Genomic DNA, 27,560 nt, shown 5'->3' with positions numbered 1-27,560 from the left:
CAAGTATTGCCTGCTCTGTCGAAACCATGCGCCGCCGGCCACCACAAAACGTTTACTCGATGAGGGGTGGATATGTCACAAGCACGTCTCCTCTTAATTTGCATCCGATGTTCCGGGAAAGGACTATAGGGTGAGAGTCGGTTCGCGCAGCAGAGCGATGGGGCGGGGCACTGAAAACCGACGTGGCTTATGTGTTATGAACTGCCTTCCCCTAGCTATGAAATGGCGCGTGCCTCTCTGTCCCATGCGCCTTCACGGCCGCTGAATACCTGCTGCTGGCATCGAGGTCAGCGGCGGTATAGACGTCTGGGGACATGGTGCAATGCATCACTGTGCCAGGCGAAAGGGGGTGCCGACGGCACTTGTGTATAGGTCGTCGCACATGTGGAGCATGGCTATCGGGTCTTTTAGAGGAACCCCGGATCAGCTGCGGACATCAAACCTTGGCCGCTCGGGGTAGCGGGGAAGTAATACGGTTGCCGGCTCTGCTGTGTCACCAGCCCCTGCCAGCCAATGTCGTACATCAAGAGCACTCGCTTTGGAAGGATGTTTCGCGGAGGGATTGAAGTGTCGAGCCATGTGATACCGAGCATGCTCACCGAACGCGTCACAAACAGCTATGACTGCGCCTGTGATATAACCAATCCCTAGTACCAATGATACCAGGGCGCAAGGCAGCCACGGCTTCTTCATGACCGGGACTGCTGCGCGGGAAGAGTTACGGAGGGAGGATATCAACATGGTATTGCAGATAAATATGTTGCAAAGACTGCGAGGTCGCGTGTATGTAGTAAACGACACGGTCAAGCATCTATACATTGCCGTGAGAGACAGAAAGACAGACCGTTGATAGATAGACACCAGTAGCTATGGACAGAGACATCGCAAGAAAGATACAGGAGAGCCACCAATATATCACACAGGTATTCAAGCCAGATGCCACCGGCGCCGTGCAATGAGCCGAGTTGAGCAATTTTCCAGTACGCCAATTATGCCACGACGAACACAAGTACCAAAAAAGCCATTGTCGACAGGTCCGGCTTACTCTGCGCCAATGAGGCTTTTAGGCAGGAAGGCCCAGACTGTGCCTACAACAGACAGGATCGTCGAGATAGTCATTAAGACATAGCAAAGGAGCCTCTCCTGGGAACTGATCTCCTTGCTGAAGAGCTTCACGTAAAACGCAAGAGGCAAACTGTGAAGGAGAGGTTAGCTGGCTCGTCCAAAGGGTCCAGGTTGAATGGGGCTTCACTTACAGCACGCAAATGGTGAAGCATAGTGCACTGCCCATAAACGCCATGATGCTGTCGAATGCCGGGAACAGGATGGAGATGATGAGGAAGACAAATACGGTCACAACCCTGATGGCGACCTTCATGATGCCCCTGAAGGTGGCAGAGCGGCCAACCATGGCTGAGCTGTCGGCAACGGCCTGCTGGTGAATGCCGGTCAACACCTCCAGGGTCGCAACAATCGGCCGGGCGTTGAGCGGGATCTTGGTCAGAGGAATGATGGCGATAAAGACACACAACAGGAAGTTGAGCGCGCGCGGGTAACCGCTCGTCCGAAGGATGTTGGCCGTGATCTCGTCCAAGACGTTGTCGCCATACATGAGGAGGCCCACAACCGCCGTGAAGGCGTCGAGGAGATACTGCATCGCAGTCAGTATTTGGTGCAATGAGGTAGCATTGCTGCATGTCAACTCACCACCGACGTGAAGACCGTCTTAACGGCCCGAGGATACTTGTGAGGATGGCGCATGTCCCTGTAGATCTGAACGAACCGTCAGTATAGGCCTATACATACATACATACATATATATATATATATATACAACATCAGCCCGTCGTCGCGGGGGGTCAGTGAATACTCACGTTGGGGAATACACTATGGCCACCCCAAGGGCTCATGAGCAGGCCGAAGCTTAACGGTAATGTGCCCCAGTTTGCCGGGAACAAGTACGTCGTGGCCGGCTCGATAAGGGAGCCAGGTGTTGTTGGCTTGATCAGACCATCGATCACCAAAATTGCCACAACTAACCCGGTACGTCAGCCAGGACCCTTTCAACAGGAACACGAGAGGAAACAGAACTCACTGCTAAAGCAACACACAATGCCAATGACGCTGGTGAAACTCAACAGTCGGAGGGGGAGGAAGTTGAGGGGAACCATGATCACGGAGCAAATTAGCTTCCAGGTGTTGACGCTCAAGAAACCCGGGAAGAGCAGGGTTAGAGAGTCGGCGAAGAGGACAATGAGAGCAACGCAAGCGGCAAGAAGCTCGAGGGTGAAGAGAATGCTGGTGGCGATACGCGCGTTGCGACCATACGAGATGTAGGCCAGGTCGGAGAAGGTAATCAAGCTTGGGTCAAGATCCATGCACTTGGCCAGAAGCCTGGCCGTGTAGGCAGTCACGGCTGCGGAACCGGCCAGGATGACCATGCCGCAGATCCAACCGGCATACTTGATTCCCATGGGCAAACTCAAAAGACCGACACCGATGAGAACGCTGCGTTACAAGTCAGCACTTAATTGCCTTTGGTGAGATTTGCAGGGATGGGGCGCGACTGACTTGATCGAGTTGAAGATGGTTTGGGGAAGCGTGGACTGTCCCTCCACAGTCAAGATGATCTTCCCGTCCTGCTCAACCTCCTTTACAAGAATGGGCATGTTCTCTCCGTCTGGAACGTTGCCCCCTGCCTCTTGCTGCTGACGCCACAGCTCTCCAGCCTGCGCCATCGATGGCGAGTCAACGTCCTCTATCGTGCCATACGTCCTGTACGAACTGTAGCTGCCAACCAGCGGCGGTGTTGCTAGATGGGGCGGAACTGCGAATATGGATTGCGAAGGCCGGCGGCCGCTGCCAAAGCTTGAGCCGTAGATGGCGCCCGACATTTCCGCCTCGACGGCTTTGCGCTCTCTGTCGCGGAAGTCATTCTGGACCGAGCCACCGTCCGCAACTGAACTGGAAGAGCCATTATGGTGTGAGGTGCCAGGACCCGTCTCCGGCGTGGCTTCGAGGTGCTGTCTGAGAAGCGAGGTTCTCGGGTGCGAACCTGACTCGACGTGGCTTCGGGAGTAGTCGAGGGCCTCGTTCGATCCCGAGGCAATGGGGACCTGGTCGGGTGCGAAAACGAAGGATGGCCGTTGAGGGATAACCTCGGCGAAGCCTGCAGCACGCGCCCAACTGCGAGTGAAAGAGCGAATGCTGTTGACGCCGCCAATACTTGTGATGCCGGCCAGGTGTCGTGTTACTGAAGACCTAAAGGAGGGGTATGTATGGGTTAGTGGGGGAGAATCGCATAGCAGCAACGACGAAAGCGACAAGCGAAGTCATGAGGGTACTGCCAAGTTTTTTTTTTTTTTTTTTCAAAGACCAACCTTCTGCGAAGCCCACGAGAATTGCCGCCGTAACCTCCCTCGTCGTCCTCCCCCAAGAGCGACTGGTCCTCGGCGACGGCATCGGAGTCGATGCTCACGGAGCGCTGGGGGGATGCGCCCCGTTCGTACTCGTCCCAAGTGGACGGGTTTCTCGAGGCCATGAGGGGAGCAGGTCGTGGGGTATGAGATCTTGGCGGTAGAAATTCGAAGAAACAGATGCCAGGTGGAGGGTGCAATGGCAAAGAGGAGCGACAATAAAGAAGGGGGGAAGGAGGTAGGTTTCGAGGTGGTCGCGCGACTGGCTTTTCCCCCCTTGTGCGCGTGGGCGTTCGGACTTGTATATACCTGGTATCAGTCGGGTGGTACAGGCTACATGCGGCGCCCAAAAAGCCGTGTATAGGTAGGTCGCAAATCTACCCTTTTGCACCCCTAACAGAAACAGTCCAAGTGGGGATGTCGCGGGAGATGAGTTGGTGCTAGTGCAGTGGATTTTGGGAAGTCCAGGTTGTCGCAAGTAGCCTCTGGCGAGGTTCCAACTGGGTTATTTTTTCCTCCTGCTCCACGTCGGGGTGGGGATGAAGGACGGAAGGAACAGAGATAACAGCAGTTGAGGTTACGTCGCAGTGTGAGGAGAGAGAGCAAGAAGAAGAAGAAGAAGAAGAAGAAGAAGAAGAAGAAGAAGAAGAAGAAGAAGAAGAAGAGGAGCTAGATAATCAACTCCATCGACCTCCGTCGATTGTTAGTTGCTGGTTAGAGGCGCCCGTGGAACCGAGGCGGAAGGGAAGATGGGAGAAAAAGGTGGAAAGACGATGTAGGGCCGGAAGGGAGGGGGGTGATGAAGAGGAGGAGGAGAAGCAGTGTAGATGCTCGAAAGCCAAGGCAACTTTCCGCTCGGACAGGAAACCACCCCAGTCAATCCGATACCAACCAATGCTTCTTCCAGTTTTCCGATAGACCATATGAGAGGAAGCCAGAGATCGGAGCCAAGGGGTAGGAAAGGTATCGATCTTTTGGGGAGGCTGACTGGTATTGGTAGGGGATCTTGGACAAGGTTAGGCCGTCTACTGGCCCTTCTAGTCATTCAACTCTCATAATCCAAGGTTGTCATTGTCGGCGGTACCGGAGGACCCGTGGATGCGTCGATAGGTATCTGTAGATTGACCTGCATGACAGAGTCCAATCTCGGGCTGCGGGTTACGCAAGAGCATCAGACAAGCAACCACAAGGTTGATGCTTTAGGAAGTGGATTCGATGCTGGCACCTCGGCCGGGTAACAAAGCCGGCAGGACGTGGGTAGATGGACGGGCCAGACAAGAAACCAAGTCAGCTGGATATTAGGACTTTGGTTTCCATGACGCCGTCCACATCGTCAAAAGTTGGCCGGCTTATCGCGCCCGCGTCTATGGTTGGACAATGAGCGACCGACTTAAACCTGCAATATCTGCAGGTTAGGTAGGTTGCAGGGCCTCGCAGCGGCCAGAACTTGCCCAACCCCGGTTCCGCACTCCACCTTCCTCCCCCACCACCATGGCCACCCCTTCCCGTCCTTGCCTTCTTTGTGCAACGAGATTACGTACTGCAGTCGCTGGGGTGCTAAAGTGGGACGGGTAAGGAGGGGACAGGGAAAAAAGCAAGCAGCTCTGTCGACTTTACCTACCGTAGCCACTCGCCAAACCCGAACAGAGCTATTTTTTAGACTAACTGATAATAGCTAGACTTCCCAGTTTAAGCTAGGCTCAAAATAAAAGGCGGTCAACCTACTCACCACCCAGCTAGCCAGGTTTGCACCCAAACTTCCTACTGACGTATGCGACACGTGACTAACCCCGACTTTGGCCAGTATTTGATCTCTGTTTCTGCCAGCGCACTAGTCTCTTTTTAGCGGCCGCTATACCCCTTGATGTTAGCCTGAAAGTTAGCTCTGTTCGGGTTTGGCGAGTGGCTACGGTATTCCTACCATCCGCATGTATGAATGCATGATAGTTTTCCTCCAACAAAGGTGCGATGTGGGGAGGCTTGTTAGGTCTGTGTTTTGCCTCGGAACCCCGGTTAGAGTCTATATCGTGGTACGCAGATAACCCCAGGATACCCGCGGACTCTTCCCCGTACCCGCCGCTACTCACCGCTACTTGCATACCTTATTCCTCCACGGCACCTCAGTACAGTCCCGCATGACATGTCATCCAATGCCCCCACGATGAGACAGGTTCATGCATGGACGTCAAATGCGAGAAGAGGCTATCACAACTAGAGAACGGACAGATAGCGGCAAGTCAGTGCCAGAGGTGCAGTCGGTGAGGGATTATTCGCAAGTCTTCGACCCCTCTCGGTGCCAGTCTTCATGAACTCAAAATTCCCATACCCCTCGGATGCCTGAGCCTCGTGTTCACATGCTGTGCTGCCCATCGCAATCGCCTCATCTGGCATCATGGCCTCACCCCTCCTAGTTGAGACTGTCTATGGATAGGCAAATGTCGCGATCGAACCCATGACCCCCCGGATCGCCCAAGACCATTTCCTCCCTTCCAACCAGGAGCCCGACTCCCCGCACAGACGTGGCTGTTTCTTTGTTCCGGCGTCCCTTCCAAAACCGCCGGGTATCTTCTTGATCGTCAACACCACCACCACCACCATCATCATCATCTTCCCCTTCTTCTTCTTCCCCCGACTTCGCCGCCTGTGGCTGGTTTGTGAATAGCGAAGTAACCTCGGGCTTGGTTTCGTTTAGTCTCGTGGCGGTTACCAGCTTGTCCCATGCAAGACCCCATGCGGCTCACCCACACAAAAAAGTCAACGACTTCCTCCTCCGCGTGCGAATCCCATAGTCCGGAAGACGGGACCCCCCTAATACAGCTTTACCTAACCTGACCTCGCCGTACATTACGTTACCGAGCTAATTTAAACTCTCGCCGATCCGAACCCAGCTCAACGCCTGGTCCGCTAAAGTCTGCTTCGATACCCGTTCGTTCGTGCATGCATAACTCAAAAAAAGGTGAAGGTCCTACGGAAAGAACAAGAGGCGGAGGGGCACGGTCCCCCCACTATGACATGAGAAATAAATAAAAATAAGTCAGCCAAGGTACAGGCGTCCGTTTCCCGTCATCGACGGCTTAACTCGCCAGCCAGCAACTTTAAAGTGAGAAAAAGGAAAGAAGGAAATAAAAAACCCCTCTTAAAGTCCACAGCACGTCTAGAACACGCGCTCCCCGTCCTCGCGGCAGAGCGAGCGGAATAATGAACCCCGCCGTCCCGACCGACCTTCACCAGCCCACAATCGACGTCCTGGTCCCCGTCCTCCAGATCCTCGACGGCTTCAACCACCGCAACAAGAACCAACACCGTGTCGCCCGCTGGTGGTCCCAGTTCGACCTCCTCCGCCGCTCCGTCAGGCGTCTTCACGACGCCCTCGAGACCCGCGTCCGCCACCACCACACCCAGAGCTTCAGGGCGCCCTCGAAGAGATCGGCCGGCAAGGTCAACGCCGGCCCCGGCACCGGCAGTGGGGACCGTCGGGGCGAAGCGTTGGGCGAGAACATTGCCAACGGGGCGCGGCTATTGCTCGACACAACTATCCCATCGTCATTCTTGTATGTCGTTGTTGCCCCGTCCCCCACCACCTTGAGGGGTCTAAGACGCAACTCCGTCACGTGTCTCTCGTGAACTAACATGGTACCATCAGAGCCTTCAGTCAGTTGGCGGCAGATAGCCAGCATGCCGCCCTAGGCCTGGTTTTACTGGGTGTTCTGGCCCGTATAAACTCGGCTATTGCTCCCTTGGTCCCTCGACAGCCCAAGGGAGGTGATGCAATGCAGCCCATGGCCAACTCATCACCAAGCCATCGTGATGCGGTCACGGCCAAGGAAGGCCAGACGAATCCAGAGTCAATGGATCTCGGCGTGGTCATATCCCGAGACCAGATGGAGCTGACCGCCAAACCCCCAGGTCGCCGTCCAACAACGAAAGAGGACGCCAAGGCTGTCGCTGCAGCGCCCATTGCGAGCAAAAAGAAACGCAAGCTGGTTGGTGCTCCCATCACCGAGCCAGAACCCAGCAGAGGGGTCAAGGAAACAAGGTCGGAGAAGAGGCCTAGCAAGAAGAAGTCAAAAAGGGGCGATGAATTTTCAGATTTGTTTAGTTCGCTCATATAGAACTACTCATGCGTATATTCCAACCCAATTCGTGTAAAGCTTTCAAATCTTTCATTAGCGACGGCTATTTGCTACGAGATTCCGACATGTCCCCTGCCAGTGCGCCCCGACCGTCCTATCCGTCTCTTCAACTGAGGGTGTCCCAAGACATAAGTCAGAGACAGCAGATTTCACCACAGAAACCCCCAGTGACAGAGCACCATTTACTCAAGACTGCTATTTGGTATACATATCTGCCACTCACGAAACCCACAAAAAGTTGACTCCAGCTTCCTACTGGACACTTCGGTATGACCAGATGCGCGCCCGCATATCACCAGAGCCGGTGGCGAAGTAGCCTCCCGTCGGGCTGGGAGCGACGGAGATAACACTGTTCTTGTGACCCTGGAGCATCAACTGTGTGGCTCCAGTGCGAGGATCCCAGAATTGCACACCGCGGTCCTTGGAACCGGACATGACCCAGGCAGCATCGGGAGTCAGAGCGACGGAGAGAACAAAGTCCTATTCTTGTTAGCATACCAGTGTGGCTTAACTTATTAGTCTGGGGAGCTACTCACTCTGTGTCCTTCGAAAGTCTTGACGCAACGTCCTCCCTTGGGACCGGGGTTGGGAAGACCACGAGGCGTGCTCAACTCCCACATCTTGATAGTTTTGTCCAAACTGCCACTGACCAGGTCTCTGCCGTTAGGAGAGAAAGCAACACTGTAGACACTGTCCTTGTGGCCGTCAGGGCCCTCAAGTCGCTCCAGGAGGTATCCCTGGTGGATATCCCAAACGCGGACGCTCTTGTCAAGCGAACCGGCCGCGACATACTTGGTGTCGGGAGAGATGGCGACCGTCGTGACACCGTCTTCAATGGTTAAAGTAAGAGTGTTGGTACCTTGCTCAATATCCCAGAGACGGACGGTCCTGTCTCCACTTCCGGAAGCAATCGTACGACCGTCGCGGGCAAAGTCGAGCGAGTAGATGTCCTGCTCGTGGCCAGAGAAGGTGTTGCGAATCTGCCTGGACTGGATATCCCAGACCTGAAAAGGCGGTTAGCATGGTCTGACCAAACGTCCGTTTTCGTTTTACTTACTCTGATCAACTTGTCCTCGGCACCAGTAGCAAGGTACTTGCCATCAGGACTGAAGCAGACGCTGCGGATGTAAAGATCCCCGGTGATGTCGACAGTGTCATCCTGAAGAACGCACAGCTTCTCACCGGACTGAACATCGTAAATCTGTGCGGACCGGTTGCATCCGGTGGCCACGTACTTGCCATCGTGGCTGAATCGCACACAGCAGACAACGCTCTCGTGCGCAAGAGTGTGGACCAGGTCGACGTCAAGCATCCGCGGCACATGCTGGTTGAAGATGACGAACCAGTCGTGACCCGATTTCTTGGAATGAGGAGGCAGGCGATCAGGGTCAAGATCGCCAAGAGCGTTTCCCACAGGAGGGGCATGAGGACCTCCCATCCGCGCGTGATCAGGCGTCGGATGGCTGACTTGGGGCGACTGCGTAGCGCCGGGGAATGGAATCGGGGTGTTGATCTGAGGAGTAGCCGGACCAACAGCCGCGGGAGGTCGTCCGATTCCGCGTCTGCCGGGGCCAGGCGATGCGGTCGTCTGAGGAGGCTGGGAGCCAAGGCCATTAGAGACGGGTCCGCCGGGACCCTGGGGATATTGCTGGAAAGGCTGCTGCGACTGAGGGGGCGGCGGCGGCGGGCCCGGGAGGCCCGGGGGGCCTTGTGCCATCTGATGCTGCGGGCCCATTTGCTGGTCCTGAGGCGGAGGAGGGGGAGGAGGAGGGGCCAGTTGGGCCTGGCCGCCACCGGTCATGATGCCGTTGAAGAGGCCAGTCCCGGGTGTAATGGAGGGAGGCTGTTGCGACGGTCCAGCGTGAGGAGGGGGGCCGCCAATGCTAGGCGGCGCGTTTCCGCGGGCCCCCTCAAGCTGGCGTCGGAGCATAGCAATCTCTTCCTCGTACCTATTTGCAGTTTACTGTTAGCATTTTCATAGCTTATCGGAAAGTCGAGATTGCATCGGTAGCGGACATACTTTTGCTTCAAATTCATCTGCGTCTGCTCCATGGCGTAAACCTTTTCTCTGACGAGCTGCATCTCCTGGACCTGGGCCTGGACTGAAAGGACAGTTAGCGACAGCAACAAGAGCGACCAGACGCGATCGTCTTACTCTGATGTTCGTAGCCCTCGGTTTGGCGCATCTGCGTGTCGAACTCGGTTCTGATCTGGTCGAGGAGCTCGTTGAGCCGGGCCGAGTTGTTGGGGGGCACCGCGCCCATGGCGCGATGCGGATACATGGACATGGTGACAATTGTTGCAGTCAGGGACAATGTTCAGGGCTGCAGAGACACGGATCGCCAGGCGGGGAGGTGGAGGTCCGTAAAGATGGATCGCCGAGTATCAGAAGATGAAGGAGGATAATTGGCTTTCCCCCTCAAAAGTCGACGATGAACACGATGCGTCGAGTTTCCTTCTTGTGGAAATCGTGGCTCGCAAAAATTTGGCGGTTGCCGCAATGGGCGCCCTTCAATCGGTGGGTGCACAATGACAAGGCGCGGTTTGCCTGGAGTAACGTCCCCTGAAAGTTTCGAGCGTCGGCAGCGGCAGAGCCGTCCAGGCAGGGAGGCGCAGCTGGATGCGCGATATCGATGCTGTCGTAGTTGGGGGAGTGACGATGAGATGAATGCAGCTTGGTGACCGATTGATGATGATAGTGATGTGTTATGTTGTGTGTGAGAAAGAGAGAGAGGGAGGGAGGATGTGTGTGTGTGTGTGTGTGTGTGTGTGTGTGTGTGTGTGCGCGCGCGCGTGTCGAGGTTGTCACAGCGGAGATGGGGGGGGGAGAGAGGAACGGAAAGAAAAGTTCGGGTAGGCAAAGAGAGGAAGGAGAGAAAGGACCCGGCTGAAGAGGCTGGCGAGTGGAAAGAGAGGAGACTAGTGCAGGGTGCAAGGTGCAAGGTGCACAGGCCGAGAAAAAGAAGAGCGAGAGAGACGGATGGGAGCCGCCTGGGGATATGATCCAAATGTGGATCCCACGAGAGAGAAGGAGTGTGAAAGAGAAAGGTGAACTGCTCTATGCCGCCGCCCCCCCCTGGAACCAATTGCACGCCAAGCTTGACAAGTAGCTCGCCTGATGAGGATACATCGGGCTGCACGGAAAGGTACAGGATCATTAGGGCACTCGGCCCAGGGTTTGGAACTGAAAGCGTGGATGGCAGCCATGTAGTCGTAAAGTATCAGCCAGGAGGCCGCTACGCCACCCCCAAAGCAAGGTCTGTGCGTGTCGACTTTTGGAGGATGAGCTGGCTCGAAATGTGGATCCTTCCCATGTGGCGCTTGCTTGAAGTATTCCTCCCAGCGGGTGTGGATAGTTTCAATCTGTCCGGGCTTGACTTGGGTAAGTGGGTCCTAGGCGGCGGCGACTGAATCGGTTCAATACATACCTAGTAGAGTAGGGCAGGGGTGCTCTGGTGCCTCAGCTAGCCTTCGGAGCGGGGGGGTGGTGCTAGAGTGGGGTGCAGCTCGCACCTTGAGTCTACGCTACGATGTACACTAGGTAGTCCAACAGGCACAGGGCTAGGTACAGTAGGTAAGTACCTGCCAACGACCGTCCAGCCTTTGGTTTTGCTGTCGTATACGAATGTTGGTAGGTAGGTAGGTGGTGAATGTGGTATTTGTTAACCTACTACAGTTGGTCTTACCCGGCTTGTAGTCATGCACCACCAACACCAACACCAATACCAACGATAACAACAACAAAATGCTACACCCGAACGCGATATAAGCATCTCGGCGGTATATGATTCCGGCCCTTAATCAATGACCTACGTACCTACGTTTGCAACGCAAAGTTTTGGGACCCGTTGACTTACGATGATGGCTAACAGGGCGCGTGCCTCCTACATCATGTTTTTGTCTCCCTTTCCGCATCACCCACTAATCTCAGAAACATTGCGATGCAGGTTCGTCATTCGAGAAATCTTGCAAAAACGCACCAAGTAAGCTTGACTCTCTCTCTCTCTCTCTCTCTCTCTGCGTAAGATATGAGTCAATTCGCCCTATCGTGTATGACAATCTTCAAATGAGGAAGTGAAGCATTTGAGCATCATTGATGATGCCCTGTCAGCAAGGTTGGGCATCGCGGAAAACGCGGGTTGGAGACAGCATCTTGAGATGCAACGGCGCAGCCTGTGGAAAACCCCCAAAGACACACGGGGAGGGGGGAGGGGGTGTGTGCATCCGAAAATGAGTGTATGGACGTGGCAGAGAAGACGAGGGTGTGTGGGTTGTGGGTACGGACGGAGAACGTTCCTTCCATTCGAGAAAGACGAAAGACGTGACGGATTATTAGGTATACGCTCAGCAGGTACATACATCGTACACTAGCATGTGGTACCTAGTTTGGTAGGTAGGTAGGTGATTTGCAGCGTGTGGTTTGGATGCGGCTGTTGTTTCCGATGATGAATAAGGGTTTGTTGTTTAAACAAAGGGTGTGTGGGCGAGCGTATAGGATGGAGGACGGCTAGAATACGGAAGGGGGTGGGGTGGAGGCGTCGTTCGGAGTAAGGAAAGGGTCAAGGATCAGGGTCAGAGGGATGGGTACATATGCGCTTGGTGTGGTGCCTGTGAGTGAGAAGGTTGTGTCCGTTGTGGATCGTCTGGTCTGGTCTGGTCTGGTCTGGTCTGGTCATGGGTATGCGCCGAGCGGAAGACGGAAACAAGAGCGGGTTTGACGACGTCTGAGGACCGAGAGAACCTCCTGCGTCAACTGTACCTTACATGTTAGCGCATGCGTGTATCCGTACTTGGTGCCAAAGGCTCTGTTGGGTGCGGCAGCAAGACGTTGTCAGTAGGCCAAGGTGAGACCTTCCTTGCCATACATAAACCTACCTTAGGTACTCAGTGTGCAGCAAACAGCTACCCAGAGACAGAAATGCTTTCTCAGTCAAGTGGCCGTTGATGTCTTGCGTCGTGAAGGACTGACAGTGGCCTACGGATATTACTTCTACCCATCTTGTTAGGAAGACGGCGCATCACCGCCACCAGCTGACGATGAGGTTGGCAAGATGGACAATTACGTTGCTCACGTTCCTCGGCCATCCGTCCGCTGTAAGTACGGTGAGTTAGTTATTCGTCATGAGTTTACATAGAGTGAGTAGGTCAAGGCCTGTGAGCGGTGGCCATGGCGATGATCATCTTGTCCCCCACTTCGGGCATGGAAGCTGTCGAAATGTTCCATGCCTCCCCCCCCTCCCCCCTGTTGGTCATCGTCAGAAATATCAAGACACTGCGTAGTAGTAACAAAAGGTGAAACAAGTACGGATACGGTGTAAGCTTACCAACGATCCCGCTCAGCCAGCCCCCGGCGCCCGCTCCCTCCCATGGTAGTGTACCATCACATCACTGCCGCCACCAGCATGCGCCATGCAATGTCATGTAGTGATTATGGGTACAGATAGGCCAAACAGACCGGGAACGCGCGCGTATATACACACACACTGCACACAAACAGCTCGGCTGGCAAAAGCCTGCAGGTAACGGGCGTGGGTATGGTTATACTCACCACCTGCTACAAACTACCTTGCGTGGGGGTTCTGGTGCTGCTACGCCACCCACACCCCATCCATCTCTTGACGATGTTTTTCTTCTTTATTTTCGTCCTCTTTTTGTTTCTTCTTCATTTTTACTCTCTCTCTCCCTCTCTCTCTGTGTGTGTGCGTGACATCTTGCTGCCTGCTCCGGGTCGGCACACAGCCGCCTTTGCGGCATTACTGGTAGGGGTGGGGATGAACAGCAATTCGGCCCCTGATATGTACCCGTCAATCAACAAATGATGCCACGCGCCATCCGCCGTCGATGTAGGGCGCTCATACCTATCATATCACCCTACCATGCAGCAACTCTGGAGGTTACTGATCGGAATGCTGTGCCTCGACGCATAGAGGTCGGCATCCCGTTACGTATCACCAGGGCCGATCGTTATGCTGCAGCTCACCTCACAGAGACAAGAGATCACATCTTACGCCGAACAAAATATGCAACTCAGGCCGCGACTGTCGCGTCATCTTATGACCGTCCAAATTGAATTATAACTGGGCATCACATACAGCGGTAGCCTGGTCTCGGAAGACGCGCCAGGACCTGTGCAACAACTACCCCGTCAACCTACTTGGAAGATGCGGTCGAAGCACCATGATATTTTTTCAGGAGGCGGCTAGGACGTAATGTGGTTGGGCGGGTGCAGCGTGGTTAGCCACACTCATCTGGTAACAACAGCAGCCCTCAGCCCAGGAAGGGATTGAGGCGCATTTCGGTTGCGTTAGCGTTGGAATGGCGAGATGGGTTAGGTGACTTGCCATTGTTAGGGGTTCCGGCTGAGGTAAGCTGCCAGGCTCGGTAAAGACGGGGTGGAGGTCAAGTGTGAGCAGGGCTAGATAGCGTAGGTAGCTTAGTGCCAGCCAGGCCTGCCTTGCCACAGCTCATCGGGTACGGGTACACAGGTCAAACGCTGGCTCGAGTAGGTAGGTAAGTACCTATGCTCTGCTTTTTGTACAGGGTGGTAGGGGTAAGTTTTATCGTCCTAGTGATGTAAATCCCCACACAGTATTTCAGCATCCTACCTATCTCTATAGAAATCTATGGTGGTGGTGATAGGTAATGCGTAATAGCTAGATGGCGTTGACAGCTGGTGGACTGGAGGGGGGGTACCTGACAGGGGCGATAAAACTTCGGCCGGATATCATAGTACTATGTTGCCAAGGTCCGAAGCGCAAAGGGGGCGGCCATCCATTTACATGTGCTCGTGTGCTCGCCAATTCCTGGCTGATTGCTTATGCTTACGTGGTTGACTGTAACGCAACCCAGCGAGTACCCCTTTTCCAGAGGACGTTATTACGGCACAAAGTCCGTCGCAGCTTGTGAATACTCATCCCACTGGTTGCCTTGGCTCATGAGTCGAAGGCTCTGGTCGTGGGAACTATCGAATACCTTCTCCGTTCCCGGCGAAGTCGCTCAGGGACACGCTTCCCCGAGCATTAACAAAACTTATTCCGATGTTATGGTTCCCCACAACAACTGCAAAGCCTCGGACTGCTGGCGGAACAGCTTAGAGGCTGCCTTCCGGGACGACCCCCGCTTCGTTCCCGAGTCAGTGGCCCGCCGACCAGCAAACACTCGTTTCACCCGTCATTGGAGACGTTCTAGGCGCTGCGAGCCAGTGCCTCTCTCTTAATAAGGATGTCGAGATCGACGCCCTGGGTAAGGATGGCCTTGGAAAGGGCTGCCAAACGTCTCTGCGACTCTCTACGGAATTCCGACCGCACCAATCCCCAAAGGGCGTGGTGGTTAGCATCCGACACAGCACTTCGTCATTTAGCAACACGTGTCTTCGTACGTTAACCGTACCTTGATTCGGCTATGTATGGCTGTGGTCAGAAACGACGGCTCAACCCAGTCTAGCTCGTCACCCCGAGTGGATCTGGGACAATTCAGAAGGCCCTGCCGCCAAAGCTGCGTAATCACCCCGATGCACTGGAACCCCGAATCCTGGGCGGCCTTGTTTTCTGGAAACAGCTGAAGAGCATGAGGGACCACCAATGGGGTGCCCAAAAACCTCTACCACGACCAGAGTCGAGATTTGCCTGCCTCCATCTGGTAGCGACGTCGACTGGGCCTGTCTGAACAGGCTATGGCGCTGGCTGGCCGCCGTTGCACGTCAAACGCCCAGATCGTTTGCAAGAAAGATAATACCAATCAGATCTTGGGTAAAGTTAGGTAGGTAAGTAGGTACAGTCACATGACAGAAGTCTGGGCTCACTCCACCAGTGGGAGGGTAGTGGTTGAGCCCAGACTTTTGTCAAGTGACTGTAACAACCACCACTTACCCAACAGGCCGAACTCCAGGTCTTGATTGGTTAGTGCCCGATCTGCCCTGAATCCGAATACGAGTTGGGTGCGTCTCATTCGCCAATGGACTATGGCAGCGGGCTCCCTGGCTGTCCACCTAACGTCAACATCGAAAACGGAACGACTGGGCCCATTCGGCTGGATCATGCGATTCCCCAAGTGACGAACATCCCATTGGGATATTAACCTCGAACGACTCTCCAGGAGCGAGATGGGTTTGCGCACACCGACTATGCTGCGTCTCGCAGTTTGCCTGCAACAGACATGGACAGATCGAGTCAAAATAAAAGATAGTCCGCTCCCACCTTTGGGTAGTTTGTGCCGTTTGACCTCGCGACCCTGACTTAGAGCAACTTTATACGGCTGCCTTCCGCATCTTGAATTCGATCGTCGTATCGGTCCCTGCCAAAAAGAAAAAGAAAATCTCAGGGCTGGGTGCTTTACAGTATCAAAGCCCCCCTTGGCAAAGAGCTTCGACAGCTAGGCAGCACAACTCGAGCTGTTCCTCAGCTTCGAAACCTAACCCCCAAGCTCTTCGCAGCATAGACATTTGGTCTTTGCCTCGCTGCCATTGCCGTTTCTCTTCCTCCGGAAAGCAGGCACAGGTTCCCGCGGCCTGCTGCAACCAGACAACGGGCCTCCTTGTTCTGTACATTGGAATTCCTCCTCGACGTTGGATGAGATCAGGCATTCCCGAGCTATCCCGGCCGCGATCCTCTGCAGCTTCGTACAACTGCGTCGACTCACGAACCCGCCCTACGCCGCTCTTTCCCCCGCCAAGGCCCCGGCTTTCCCTCTCTTCTGTTGCTTTCCTGCTTCGTCGCCGTCACCCGTGGCAATCAGACCCTTTGACACTCAAGTCCCTCTTTGGCCCAAGTCGTCATGGACGTTGTTCTCGAGGTCGTCGACACCTTCGTCGGCGACAAATTCTACGCTACTCTCCTACCTTCACACGCTGCTCCGTATGACTTTCCTCACTACACCGTAAACGCTACAGCCCTACCATTTTCGGCATGGAAGTACAAACCCTCGACGTATATGCTCTACTTAGAGCCCTCCGAAGCGGCATACATGAGCGCCTGGCCTCGGGACAACATATTTCGCCAGTTCACTTCCCTTTTCCTCATCACCTGGTATGTCTCATGCGGGCAAACTACGGCGGAGGGGTCGTCTCGCTCTGTCTAGCCATCCAATCAGTCACTAACACAACAATTACCAGGATCTTTGGGCTTCTCAACTACTTCGTCTTCGCGACCCTCTCGTACATGTTCATCTTTGACAAGAAGACCTTCAACCACCCCAAGTTCCTCAAAAACCAGATCCGTCTCGAGATGAAGCAGGCCAACAAAGCCATGCCCGTCATGGCCATCTGCACCGCCCTCACCTTCGTCGCCGAGGTCCGCGGCTTCTGTAAGCTTTACGATGCCACAGAGGACGGCCCGGGACGCTGGTATGACTGGGCACAATTCCCACTCTTCATCCTCTTCACCGACCTTTGCATCTACTGGCTTCACCGCTGGCTGCACCTCCCACTCGTCTACAAGCACCTTCACAAACCGCACCACAAGTGGATTATGCCCTCTCCATACGCCAGCCACGCCTTCCATCCGCTCGACGGCTTCGTCCAGTCCGCCCCCTACCACATCTACCCCATGTTGTTCCCCCTCAACAAGCTGGCCTACGTGGTTCTATTTATTTTCATCAACTTCTGGACCATCCTCATCCACGACGGCGAGTACATCACCGACAACCCCATCATCAACGGCTCCGCGTGCCATACGGCCCACCACCTATACTTCAAGTAAGCCCAAACTCGCCTTCCGACGAGTGCACAGAGCAGTAGGCTGATGAAATGTAATACAGCTACAACTACGGCCAGTTCACAACGCTTTGGGACCGCCTTGGGGGCAGCTACCGCAAGCCCGACCTCGCCTGGTTCAACAAGAAGACCAAGATGTCTCGTGAGACGTGGGAGTCCAACATGAAGGAGATGGAGGATATCCAGAGGGAGGTCGAGGGCACAGACGACCGCCAGTACGTCGTCGGCGAGACCAAGAAGAAGAACTGAAGACGGTCGCGCCTGTTGCCACCACTGGTCGTCTTGCGTGATCCCATGTGGCTCACTAGTCACTTACCTTGCAGCCAGCAGCGGTCGTTGCTGGACCCGCTGGCTAGCCTTTTTTGTAATGCCTGGATGTTGCTAGGCCTTCGATTGTACATAGAAACCGGCACATGTTGGTGCTGTAGCAAATGGGTGTTGCATATGATAGGACAGCCCCAGGAGGAGGCGGTTCGATACGTCGTCCTCGAGGACGAGACGCAAACATAATAGCTACTCATGTCCGGCCTTCGTCACGAAGAGCCCGCGACACTAATACAAAGTTTGACATGAAGTACGACGAGGTCGCCAACGCGAGCGGCGCTCCGGCCCGGTGCTGCACGGGCTGAAAGACATACAAGTTACCGGTGGGGTCGTTTCTCGCCGGAATGATGGCAAGGGGTCTGGAATGAGAATAAGAACTGAGTGTAATATTGAAGCCTCGAATCGCAAGCGCTCTACGTGGAAGAAAATCACCTCGAAACAGTGCCGCGGGCGATGCGAAGCATACCGCGCGCGCACACACATTCTCTCGTCCATGCCCCCCTTAAATGTGCTTCCGAGCAAGAACCCAAGACATAGGAAATCAACGCTTCAACGCCTAATTTCTTCAAGAACACGCGGGATATCGGCGCCATGGCAAAGCAAGGAAAATATTCGGTGTCGGTATCGACATGTAATAGTTCGGTGAGTGCCAGTAAGGTTGTGCGGCCAGCGAACATCAAGCATCGTGGTATATAACCGGCGTGGTATTTTCAGCCGTGAGGGATCCCCTCGTCCCTCGGATATCTCTTATCCCTCTCATTCTGTGCTTCAAGATGGGGCGCATCAAGGCGGCCCATCCGAGCAGCCCCTTCCACTTGGCAGCACCTCCTCCTGGCGCATTCAGCTGAAGGTCACGGCCTTGGGGTCCAGCGGGCGCCCGTCGGGTCCGATGCCGTTTGCCTTGAAGCGCTGCTGCATGTAAGCCCTGCGGGCGTCGTCAAACTTCAGGCGGCGCTTCTTCATAATCTTGAGGATCTCGGCCTTAGACCGGTCGTCGAGGCCGGCGCGGCCATCGCCCGACTCGATGTTGGCCGCGAGGTCAAAGGTGGAACTCGAGAGGCCGGCGTCCATGTCGCCAGCGAAGCTTGAGGGGAGCCGCGAGTAGATGTAGTCGCGGCCGGGGAACGGAAGGTCGGGGAGGTAAGGGAGCCAGTGGGAGCGGGTGAAGTAGAGGGCCGTGGCGGTAACGAGGAGGAGGAAGGAGACCGAGTACAGGAGGTAAGGCATCTTGGCGGTCAAGTTTGTACCACAGCGCGTCAGTCGGTTGGTAAGTGAGGCGGTTTCGGTCTGGTGAAGTTGTGGTTCTAGTCCAACGTGATTTGATGCGCTGGTCGTGGGCGATGCTTAGCTGTGTTGAGCTACGATCCCTCCCGGTTTGCTAAAATGCGACGATGTGGCCGCGGTGTAAGACGAATGGAAAGAGTAGGGAAACGACAAGGGAAAAAAGTCTAGGATCAACCGAAAAATCAGTGAGAGGCAAGTCGAAACGGTCAGAGACTGCCGTTCGGTGGGTTTAAGCAATCATGTCGAGGCCTGCAGGTGGTCGGGCTTCGGTCGTGTTTGACTAGTTGCAGGAAAGGAAGGGTAAAGTGGTGTGTTGTAGGAAGGGAAACGAGATGACGAACGCTGGCCGGCTGTGGGATAATTGAGGGGGGGTGAAGAGGTTGCGTAAGTGCGCATGGCTCTCGGGGCCGTTTAGGAGTTGCTTGGCCTTGTGACTGTTGCAATTAGGTATATTACCTAGGTATAGGCGCAGGCCTCCCGGGCTGTCAGCGGTCCTGTATGTCCGTTTGGTCCTACAGGTATAGGTACAGGTGCGCGTGCCTGGGCTGGGGGGTTTCACTTTCATTTACTATGCCTTGTTCACAACTGAGAAGGCGGTACGTAAGGGTGGGGCCGGCGCAAGGCCATTAACGGCACGCATGCTGCTGCAAGGGAGGCCGCTGGAATGAAACGAACCAACCGCCTTGTATCACGTAAGCTGCTCATTCGACGGCGATTCCTTGCATTCATGGGCTGCGGGTTTTCTGGTGTTCACCTGCTGCTGGACGCCAGGACAAGACATCGAATCATCCCCCTTCCCCACACCGTTCGGTCTCCGGATGCCCAAAGGAGATAGGGTTCAACGCCTGGGATTTCACCGCCACTCCTAACAAACGTCGCTAGGCTCCAGGGCCACGCTGAGCACCCCACGCGGGAAGACTGCCGCGAGCGGCGATGGACAACCACCAGCGGCTCGAAAGTCAATGTGGGTTGTGAAGATCCCAAAGCTAGGTAATTACGACATAGTGCCCGGGCGGTTTGAGGAGACCTCGCAGCCAAGGTGGGGCGTCGCCCGCCGTTAGGATACCTACCTTCGTCCAGCTCCGACAGAGGCAGGCAACCTTCCGTCAATCTCTTGCCATCACTGCAGACGCCTCCGGGTAGAATACTATTTCGCTTCGTGCTCAGTGCCTGCGCAAGACTGCACGCCGCTGCATCGGCCTCTGTCTTCTTCAAGACACCTCGTTCCAGAAGATTTCCGTGCCGAACTTTACAGCAGAGGTCGGATAACCAACATCTCCTGTCACAAGCGACAACGGTCCGGCTTCGTCTAGATGATCTCACAATGGTGGGTTGAGGAAACAGATTGGAATCGATTCTCCGAGGCTTTTCCTGGAAGCGCCCGGGTTGTAGACAAGCCGTGGGTTCGCAATAATACTTGTCTATCCGTTCTGATACACACATATGTTTTCTTGTGTTGCGACGTTCAGTTGCATCAACGTGAGAATCTCGGGGGTACCTTGGTTGGAAAGCTGTCGCTTTTCGGGTATGAATGGGGTATATGCGATCACTGTACAGTTTGAGGTTGACAGGGTGTCAATTTTCCCGGAAAACGCATGAGCACATGCGGTCGTTAATCAAGAGTTGGATTGTCAGCCTGGGTGTAGGCAGAGAGAAGAGTGGTGACTGACGTGACTTCTCGGGTAACTCGCTATGACTATTACATCAATCTTTTCCCCATTTAACGGGGAGCCATGTTGCCGCTGGCCATTGAGATGCTTTCGTCGAATGACGGTTGGAGACATAGACAGCATGTTCCCACCAGGAGGTCATGCAATTGACTCTGGTGTATGGACTCATTTCTTGCTATACTCTTTCTGGCGCTCTGTAGCTCACAAATTGGACTCTAATTGTACGACGCTTGCGAATCCCTTATGCTGTGTTTCTTTACAGTATACAGTAAAGAACAGCAAAGGCTTGATATCTGTACAGTTGCCTGCGATTGTACTTTTTGATATCGTTCGTGCTATCTCTGAAGCCATGTGATGATCAAGCTTACAATAGCTTGACATAAACACCCTCAGTTGCCGTTGTTTATTGAATAAGCTTGCTATCAAATCTTCGTATCATGCTTCCAGGCTTCGAATTTCGCAACCAAAGCTGCAACATACCAGGTTCTCCCCAATTACGACGATGTACACCCATCACCGCTGAAGTCCTGTCTGAGGTGGTGCTATAGCCGTGTGGCATACATACTGCTCATTGCAACTCTATATCAACGAGTGGGAATCCACCCTCAACCCTCCTGGAAGCCAGAGGTATCTATCTACATGCACAAGACCAGATTTGCTGGTCTTGGAGGGCTGCCCGCCTACATGGTAGGCAGCACACTTTTTTGCAATGCCATAATCAATATTGGGAACTATTCTTGACGTTTTGGGAAATTGGAGAGTTCCAATCAGTAGGACATGCACTCTTCAAAGGCGAGTTTCTACTACGATCAACAACCATATGGCAAAACCCAGGAAACCTCGCGGAGCAGATACGGACTTAGATTTCATGACGCTCAAACTTCGTTGTGTATAATATGTTTCGATGTCGGCAGTCGCGACATATGGTCGTATGATAGTGATGCGTGATACGCATATTGGTTGCCAATGCTGCACCATCCTCGACGTAGGCTTACAAGTACTTTGCAGTCTTAGAGCACCAAGTAATAAGGCTTGTTTCAAGCTGCTACGACGTAGCCGTAACTGTTGATGGGTATCTCTATGCTTACCGAGGGTGAATTTTTGGATGTAGGACCTGGTGTCTAATCTTTTATTGCCCTGTACGTATTGTAGTTTGATCAAGACGTAGAATACAAGGACTGAGTCAAAAAGGCCCATAGGAGTCGTCTTGGACACATAAATCTGTGCCAAATGCGTTGTTGGATGCCACGGATTACAACGTTTAGGTGTTCTTGACGTCTTATATCGCAGGCCTTGATGAAATGTCACGAAGATACCCGTATATAGGAGCTGGCGTGTTCCGGGTTGATACGCACATCTCTGTCCGGGCCATGGATCACGTTCCAGACATAATACTTTGTTCTCGGAAAAATGTCGTATGATGGGAACTTACAAGTTGGACTGTCGAAAATTGAACTAAGCCAACCGGCCTCAACAGACCGAAGTGCGTCAAGTTTATCTCGGCACGCTCTCGATCACATGGTTACCAAAGCCTCACGGTGCTATTCCATATAAAATCACGCAGATATATCGAAGAAATTTAGAAACAGGATGCCATGCGATATGTGAAGCTGCTGGCCCTGTTAGCTGGCTCGCTGGGTGCTATGATGGCCAGGCCTCTCTGACCAAACAAATATTGATGGGAGGAGAAGGGTTGCTTTCCCGCCAAACCAGTCGCAACTGACTTGAAAATCATAGCAAGACCACGTCGAAATTAGAACAGAGCCATTGACGGAAGAAAGAATGTCAAGGGGTTGACAAGACCCCGACATCGACTCACTATCAAGGAGTGGGCCTCGTGCGGTTGGCTTGTCAAAGTTTGTCGAACCATATGTGCCGAACCCTTCCCTCTTGAGGCAAGCCATGTCTCCAAAAATAACGAGGACACGACAAAATAATGATCCAAGTAAGCACTCGGCTGACAAGTCGTCACACTGTCAGTTCAGCTGCGATGATGTCGACAAGGACTAAGGGGGTTTCGTAGAATGCACCGCCATCACCAGCCACAACCGTGCCGGCCCGCCGAGGAGGGCTTTTGTGCCCCGGAGGGGTGTCGGACGTGGCGCAACGATAAGATAAGTGGACACGTATCGCGCTAGTCCACAAACCGATACCTAAGCGATAGCCCACACATTCAATTCTGCTATCGAACACCCAGAAGTAGCGAACAGAGAATCGTGAAGGCATTCATCAACCATTCCGTGATCCCTCAAATCAGTCAAAATGGCCGCCACTCTGCCCAACGTTTCCTCGGACCTGATCTGGGAGGTCGTCCGTAAGTTGCACTCCGACGTCTGGTTGCGCGTGTAGTACAGAACGCTCGCGAAAAAAAAAAAATGAGGAAAAAAAAATGAGGACAACCATTGCTCACCAGCTCTCATTTTTCTCGACACACAGGCAGCCAGAATGCGTTCCTGGTCAACCGCAACGATGCCGGCGGTCTCCAGCTCTCCCGCGACCCCCTCAACTTGGTCAACAAGCACTCCCGCAAGGTATGTCAAAGACCCAACCGTAGGAACGAACGACGGGAACCATAGCGGTTTGGCTAACCATCGATGCAGTACGCTGGCTTCGTCAACGACAAGGTACATACACTCTCACCCTCAGTCACGAACGCGAAACCCTACACATGCGAACGAACCAACGATCTCGAACAGCATTAACTGACAAGAGCAATGATTAGGCCATCGGCGTTGTCCCCAACGAGAAGGGTGGTGTCAAGGTGATCAGCAAGAACCAGAAGAACAGCAACAAGCCCGCCAAGAGCCTCACTGAGGTCACATACGGCGGCAACAAGTCTGCGCGCAAGTGAGTTGGGACCCGGCCCTATGTCGCTCCTCGGCATGGACACCACCACATGATCAGGGATGGAGGACGAGATGTTGACGAGGAAAAAATAGGACCTACTCCGCCGTCGCCCGCCAGGCTGCCGCCGGCGGCTACCGTGGCGACCTCCGCGAGGCCGCCGTCCAGCGTGTCTCCGCCATCCGTCGCTCCCAGCGCCCCGTGAAGCCCACCCCCGAGAAGAAGCCCCGCGGCAACAAGGCTAAGAAGGCCGACACCGAGACTGAGGCATAAACATGCTGTCATGCTATTTAGCGGACGGGAAAGGCTTTGTTTGGGCGTTACGTCGAGCAAATAGAATACCTTTTTGAGGGACACAGGCGGAAACAAATCAAAAGCTTGAGTCAAAAGGCCAAAAATAATGACTGGGACTGGTTTCATCGCTCGCAAGGAGAGTCTCTCTTCTCCCTCTCTTACTGTGAAGGTCAGCGAGGCATTGTGCCTCCAGGGCGTACGCTATAGTGATGATGTTCTTCAACCAAAAGAGAAAGTCTTGGAGGCAATAGCGGATCGGCTATGATAAAATATGGCGACGCAATAGGCAGATTGCGGCGTGCGTTGTTCGCACTGCCGTGGCCAGCAGTTGTCACCCGAAGTTGCCCGATCGTGCTCGGGACGGGTTCAAATATAAACCTCGGAACCATAGGCGAGCACCGGAATGTTGACGGGTGGCTCGGCTTTGACCATCCGGCGTCCCTGACAATGACGAAGCTGAGCCTGTTGTTCCACGCCAGATTGTCTATGTCTAGCAAGTGCTGTTGGATCTGGACGGGTCCTGATTGAGCCCGTTTCGCGGGGTAAATCTTCGCCAACTTTGATACTTTTTTTCATATTGCTCAGGCTTTATAACCTGGTGGTCCCTTTAGCAAGTAGGTACCTAGGTAGGTAGGTAATAGGTATTGCAACGTGGCGGGGCAACTCGGCCAGTCGGGTTTGCCCAATTGCCTTGACAGGCAGGGTATGTATTTTAATACATAGTAAACAATGCACAAGAACTAGGCAGTTGTTACTTGACTGAGTACTCCGTATTGTATTCAGCAATCAAAGAAATGTGTTGATATCAGGGACCTTATTCCCTCCAAATATAGCAGACGCGATACGCCGCTCTTATTGTCTCATCGTCGAGGATGATGAAATGATGCAAGTCACAGGTTCACCGGACAATGGGGCCCTGGCCTTGATACGCTGGCATATTCTTGTATGGATGCGTTTTGTTTCTACCGCACCCGGGTTTTGGCTATACATAGGACAGAGCTCCCCCTGCGCTCGGGACAGAGATGTCCTAAGCAGGAAGACATCGGAACGTGTGGGTCAATTCCCCGGGAGTTGACGGGAGCAACATGGATGGACGAGAACAGGCTTCTCGCTGGCGGCTTTGTCTTCCAATTCAGTGCCGCCGTACTAGGCTAATTGGTGTCCGGCTTTCTCACATGTGTCAGGCTTGGGAAATGGCGAAATGGATGAGGGGGAATGGGGGATTTTGGGGGGCGGGAGGCGGGGGTGACCTGATGAAGGTCAACTCCGACTTAGCTTCGTCAGAGGCGCCTGTCTACCTAGGTACCCGGGTTGGAGGTGGGAAAGATGGGAAAAGCTGCTTGGGGATAAGTTCCTAGTCTCCTTTGGCTGGGCATGTCTCATAGGCCTTTTCTTTGTCCGAGTGTTGAATGACGACAAGGAGCTATCTGCGACAGCTATTCCCGGTGCGGCTAGGGTAGGAGAAAGATCCCTCCCTCTTTGTAGGTAGGTAACCTCTTGTTTTCCGACTCCCGAGACAAAAAACAGCACTGGGCCGGGGCAAAACAGCAGGCGATTAGATGGAAAGCAGCAAGCAGCATGATCTTGCTGGGTGCGGCGCATGGCAGCGCAGCGCAGTACAGCGCCTGCATGCCTTCTGCAATACAGTTGCGCTTGCTATTCTGCGCATGCACTGGCGCCCCCCCTGGTATCGGCCCCCTTTCCCCTCCATTGTTGCCCCTCTTCTTGCCCCTCCATCCAATGACACAGACGATCCCACGGGGCGAGGGGTGAGCAGTCCCGTCGCAATGTTCCCCCCCCGCGGTCGAACCTACGTCCCCGCCGACAGCCTCCGGACAAGGTATCAGCTGGCGCAGACTACTTCTACCTCGCCCTCACTCCCTCTCTTCTTCTCTCTTCTTCTCATACTGACCAACAACCTCCCAACCGATACTATTTTACCCATATTACCTTGGAAAACCACAGGGAAATTTCAAGTACGTGTGTCGAGACTCTTCTGAGCTTCCAGTAGGCAAGCTCCAAACATTGTCTGGCACTACCATCACAAGCCAGAGCTTGACTTGCCGAGCGAGCAAGCTCCCGCCCAGCGAGCTTTCTAATGACCACCCCGCTAATCTGCGAGATCCCTTTAGACCACCACCTCTGTTACCCGTCTCCAACCCAAGATACATAAAAAACCTTCAAAATGGTCAAGGCCGGTATGCTCCCCCCCTCTCTCAGGACCGTCGCAAGAGGCTTCGTTCTGACTTCTTCTCTCAGTTGTTGCTGGCGCCTCTGGCGGTATTGGACAGGTACAGTGACAACAGACAGACCCCGCCTTGTCAGGCAAACCTAGTTCGCGTAGGCTCACGAACAACTCTTCGTCTCTAGCCTCTGTCCCTCCTCCTTAAGCTTTCTCCTCTTGTCGACGAGCTTGCTCTCTACGATGTTGTGAACACCCCCGGTGTTGCCGCCGACCTTTCTCACATCTCATCCGTCGCGGTACGTCTAGTCAAGTCTCAACTGTATTGCGCCATCCATCTCGGTGCATGCTAAACAAAAATACCCGCAAACAGAAGACCACCGGCTACCTGCCAAAGGATGACGGCGCAAAGGCCGCCTTCAAGGATGCCGACATCATTGTAATCCCGGCCGGAATTCCCCGTAAGTTCCTCCTGCTCCTGTTGTCTGCGCCAATTTCGTGCTAATAGAGGGCACCTCCAGGCAAACCCGGCATGACTCGCGATGACCTCTTCAACATCAACGCCGGTATTGTCAAGGGCCTGATCGAGGTCGCCGCCGAGGTCGCCCCCAAGGCGTTTATCCTCGTCATTTCCAACCCCGTTAACTCAACCGTCCCCATTTCCGCCGAGGTCCTCAAGGCCAAGGGTGTCTTCAACCCCCAGCGCCTCTTTGGTGTCACCACCCTCGACATCGTCAGAGCCGAGACCTTCGTTGCCGAGATTGCGGGCAAGTCCAAGCCCCATGAGCTGAACGTTCCAGTCATCGGCGGTCACTCCGGCGAGACCATCGTCCCCCTGTTCAGCCAGGTCCAGCCCTCTGTCTCCATCCCTGACGACAAGTACGACGCTCTCGTCAACCGCGTTCAGTTCGGTGGTGACGAGGTTGTCAAGGCCAAGGACGGTGCTGGTTCCGCCACCCTCTCCATGGCCTATGCCGGTTTCAGGTAGGAACAGAACCCGCCCAGTGCCAAGATTAAAACTGACAGTGGTAGATTCGCCGAGAAGGTTCTCAAGGCCGTCAAGGGCGAGAAGGGTCTTGTTGAGCCTAGCTACGTCTACCTGCCCGGCGTGCCCGGTGGCAAGGAGATCGCCGAGAAGACAGGCGTCGACTTCTTCTCCGTTCCCATCGAGCTTGGCGTAAGTTGCGCAACTGCATCCCAATCCCACCTTCAAAAACATCCATGCTGACGTTTTCGTAGCCCAACGGTGCCGAGAAGGCCGTTGACATCCTCGGCAACATCACGGAGAAGGAAAAGAAGCTGTTGGAGGCCGCTGTTGCGGGACTGAAGGGCAACATCAAGAAGGGTGTCGACTTTGCTCACAACCCCCCTCAAAAGTGATTACCCCCTTTGTACAATTGTTTCAGTAACAGCCCCCTGAACCCTCTTGAGGAAAGCATCATGACAACAGCTTCCTAATGTAGCCAAACAAGAAAGAATTGGCAATAGATGAATTAACCGAGGGAGAATTATGGCTGATCGATTCTTCTTTTTCCTAGGCTGTGAGGTGATGCTGTTGGTCTCGTACGATGTGTAGTAGACGAGCGTACAGCGTCAAATTGCTCGTGATTCCGCGGTGCGCACGAGAGTGGCGTCGGTAATTTTGGGATATGGCGGGCGGAGTTTCCATCTACTCCCTAGGGAGCTTGGGTTATAAGTGGAGTT

At 54.1% G+C, this 27,560-nt stretch overlaps 7 protein-coding genes across 7 annotated transcripts; 4 read left to right on the top strand and 3 right to left on the bottom strand.

Annotated features, from left to right (window-relative positions):
- Positions 1 to 1,041: 1,041 nt before the first annotated feature.
- On the bottom strand, positions 1,042 to 3,541 carry GLRG_03793 (transmembrane amino acid transporter; the record flags this gene model as incomplete). The annotated part of the gene is made up of 7 exons (XM_008094478.1): positions 1,042 to 1,195; positions 1,257 to 1,651; positions 1,708 to 1,773; positions 1,875 to 2,035; positions 2,096 to 2,508; positions 2,572 to 3,261; positions 3,381 to 3,541. The coding sequence occupies 7 exons, from the start codon at positions 3,539 to 3,541 to the stop codon at positions 1,042 to 1,044; spliced, it is 2,040 nt and encodes a 679-aa protein (XP_008092669.1).
- Positions 3,542 to 6,614: 3,073 nt separating this feature from the next.
- GLRG_03792 (uncharacterized protein) lies at positions 6,615 to 7,528 on the top strand (the record flags this gene model as incomplete). The annotated part of the gene is made up of 2 exons (XM_008094477.1): positions 6,615 to 6,967; positions 7,060 to 7,528. The coding sequence occupies 2 exons, from the start codon at positions 6,615 to 6,617 to the stop codon at positions 7,526 to 7,528; spliced, it is 822 nt and encodes a 273-aa protein (XP_008092668.1).
- Positions 7,529 to 7,801: 273 nt separating this feature from the next.
- GLRG_03791 (WD domain-containing protein) lies at positions 7,802 to 9,837 on the bottom strand (the record flags this gene model as incomplete). The annotated part of the gene is made up of 5 exons (XM_008094476.1): positions 7,802 to 8,029; positions 8,086 to 8,553; positions 8,607 to 9,498; positions 9,570 to 9,651; positions 9,705 to 9,837. The coding sequence occupies 5 exons, from the start codon at positions 9,835 to 9,837 to the stop codon at positions 7,802 to 7,804; spliced, it is 1,803 nt and encodes a 600-aa protein (XP_008092667.1).
- Positions 9,838 to 16,321: 6,484 nt separating this feature from the next.
- GLRG_03790 (fatty acid hydroxylase superfamily protein) lies at positions 16,322 to 17,507 on the top strand (the record flags this gene model as incomplete). Its single annotated transcript, XM_008094475.1, has 3 exons — positions 16,322 to 16,572; positions 16,659 to 17,240; positions 17,303 to 17,507. 3 exons carry the CDS (start codon positions 16,322 to 16,324, stop codon positions 17,505 to 17,507), a joined length of 1,038 nt encoding a protein of 345 aa, XP_008092666.1.
- Positions 17,508 to 18,422: 915 nt separating this feature from the next.
- Positions 18,423 to 18,809, bottom strand: GLRG_03789 (uncharacterized protein; the record flags this gene model as incomplete). The annotated part of the gene is made up of 1 exon (XM_008094474.1): positions 18,423 to 18,809. One exon carries the CDS (start codon positions 18,807 to 18,809, stop codon positions 18,423 to 18,425), a length of 387 nt encoding a protein of 128 aa, XP_008092665.1.
- Positions 18,810 to 22,798: 3,989 nt separating this feature from the next.
- On the top strand, positions 22,799 to 23,653 carry GLRG_03788 (ribosomal L28e family protein; the record flags this gene model as incomplete). Its single annotated transcript, XM_008094473.1, has 5 exons — positions 22,799 to 22,850; positions 22,973 to 23,067; positions 23,137 to 23,160; positions 23,259 to 23,383; positions 23,476 to 23,653. 5 exons carry the CDS (start codon positions 22,799 to 22,801, stop codon positions 23,651 to 23,653), a joined length of 474 nt encoding a protein of 157 aa, XP_008092664.1.
- A 2,206-nt stretch (positions 23,654 to 25,859) lies between these two features.
- Positions 25,860 to 27,236, top strand: GLRG_03787 (malate dehydrogenase; the record flags this gene model as incomplete). The annotated part of the gene is made up of 7 exons (XM_008094472.1): positions 25,860 to 25,872; positions 25,934 to 25,965; positions 26,045 to 26,155; positions 26,230 to 26,317; positions 26,378 to 26,840; positions 26,889 to 27,033; positions 27,096 to 27,236. 7 exons carry the CDS (start codon positions 25,860 to 25,862, stop codon positions 27,234 to 27,236), a joined length of 993 nt encoding a protein of 330 aa, XP_008092663.1.
- Between the last annotated feature and the right edge of the window lie 324 nt (positions 27,237 to 27,560).

Source organism: Colletotrichum graminicola, assembly GCF_000149035.1.
Source record: "Colletotrichum graminicola M1.001 genomic scaffold supercont1.11, whole genome shotgun sequence".
In the NCBI taxonomy this organism is placed as follows: Eukaryota; Fungi; Ascomycota; class Sordariomycetes; order Glomerellales; family Glomerellaceae; genus Colletotrichum; species Colletotrichum graminicola.
The sequence above is the reverse complement of the archived record's forward strand: the minus strand, read 5'-3'. Positions and strand labels throughout refer to the sequence as shown.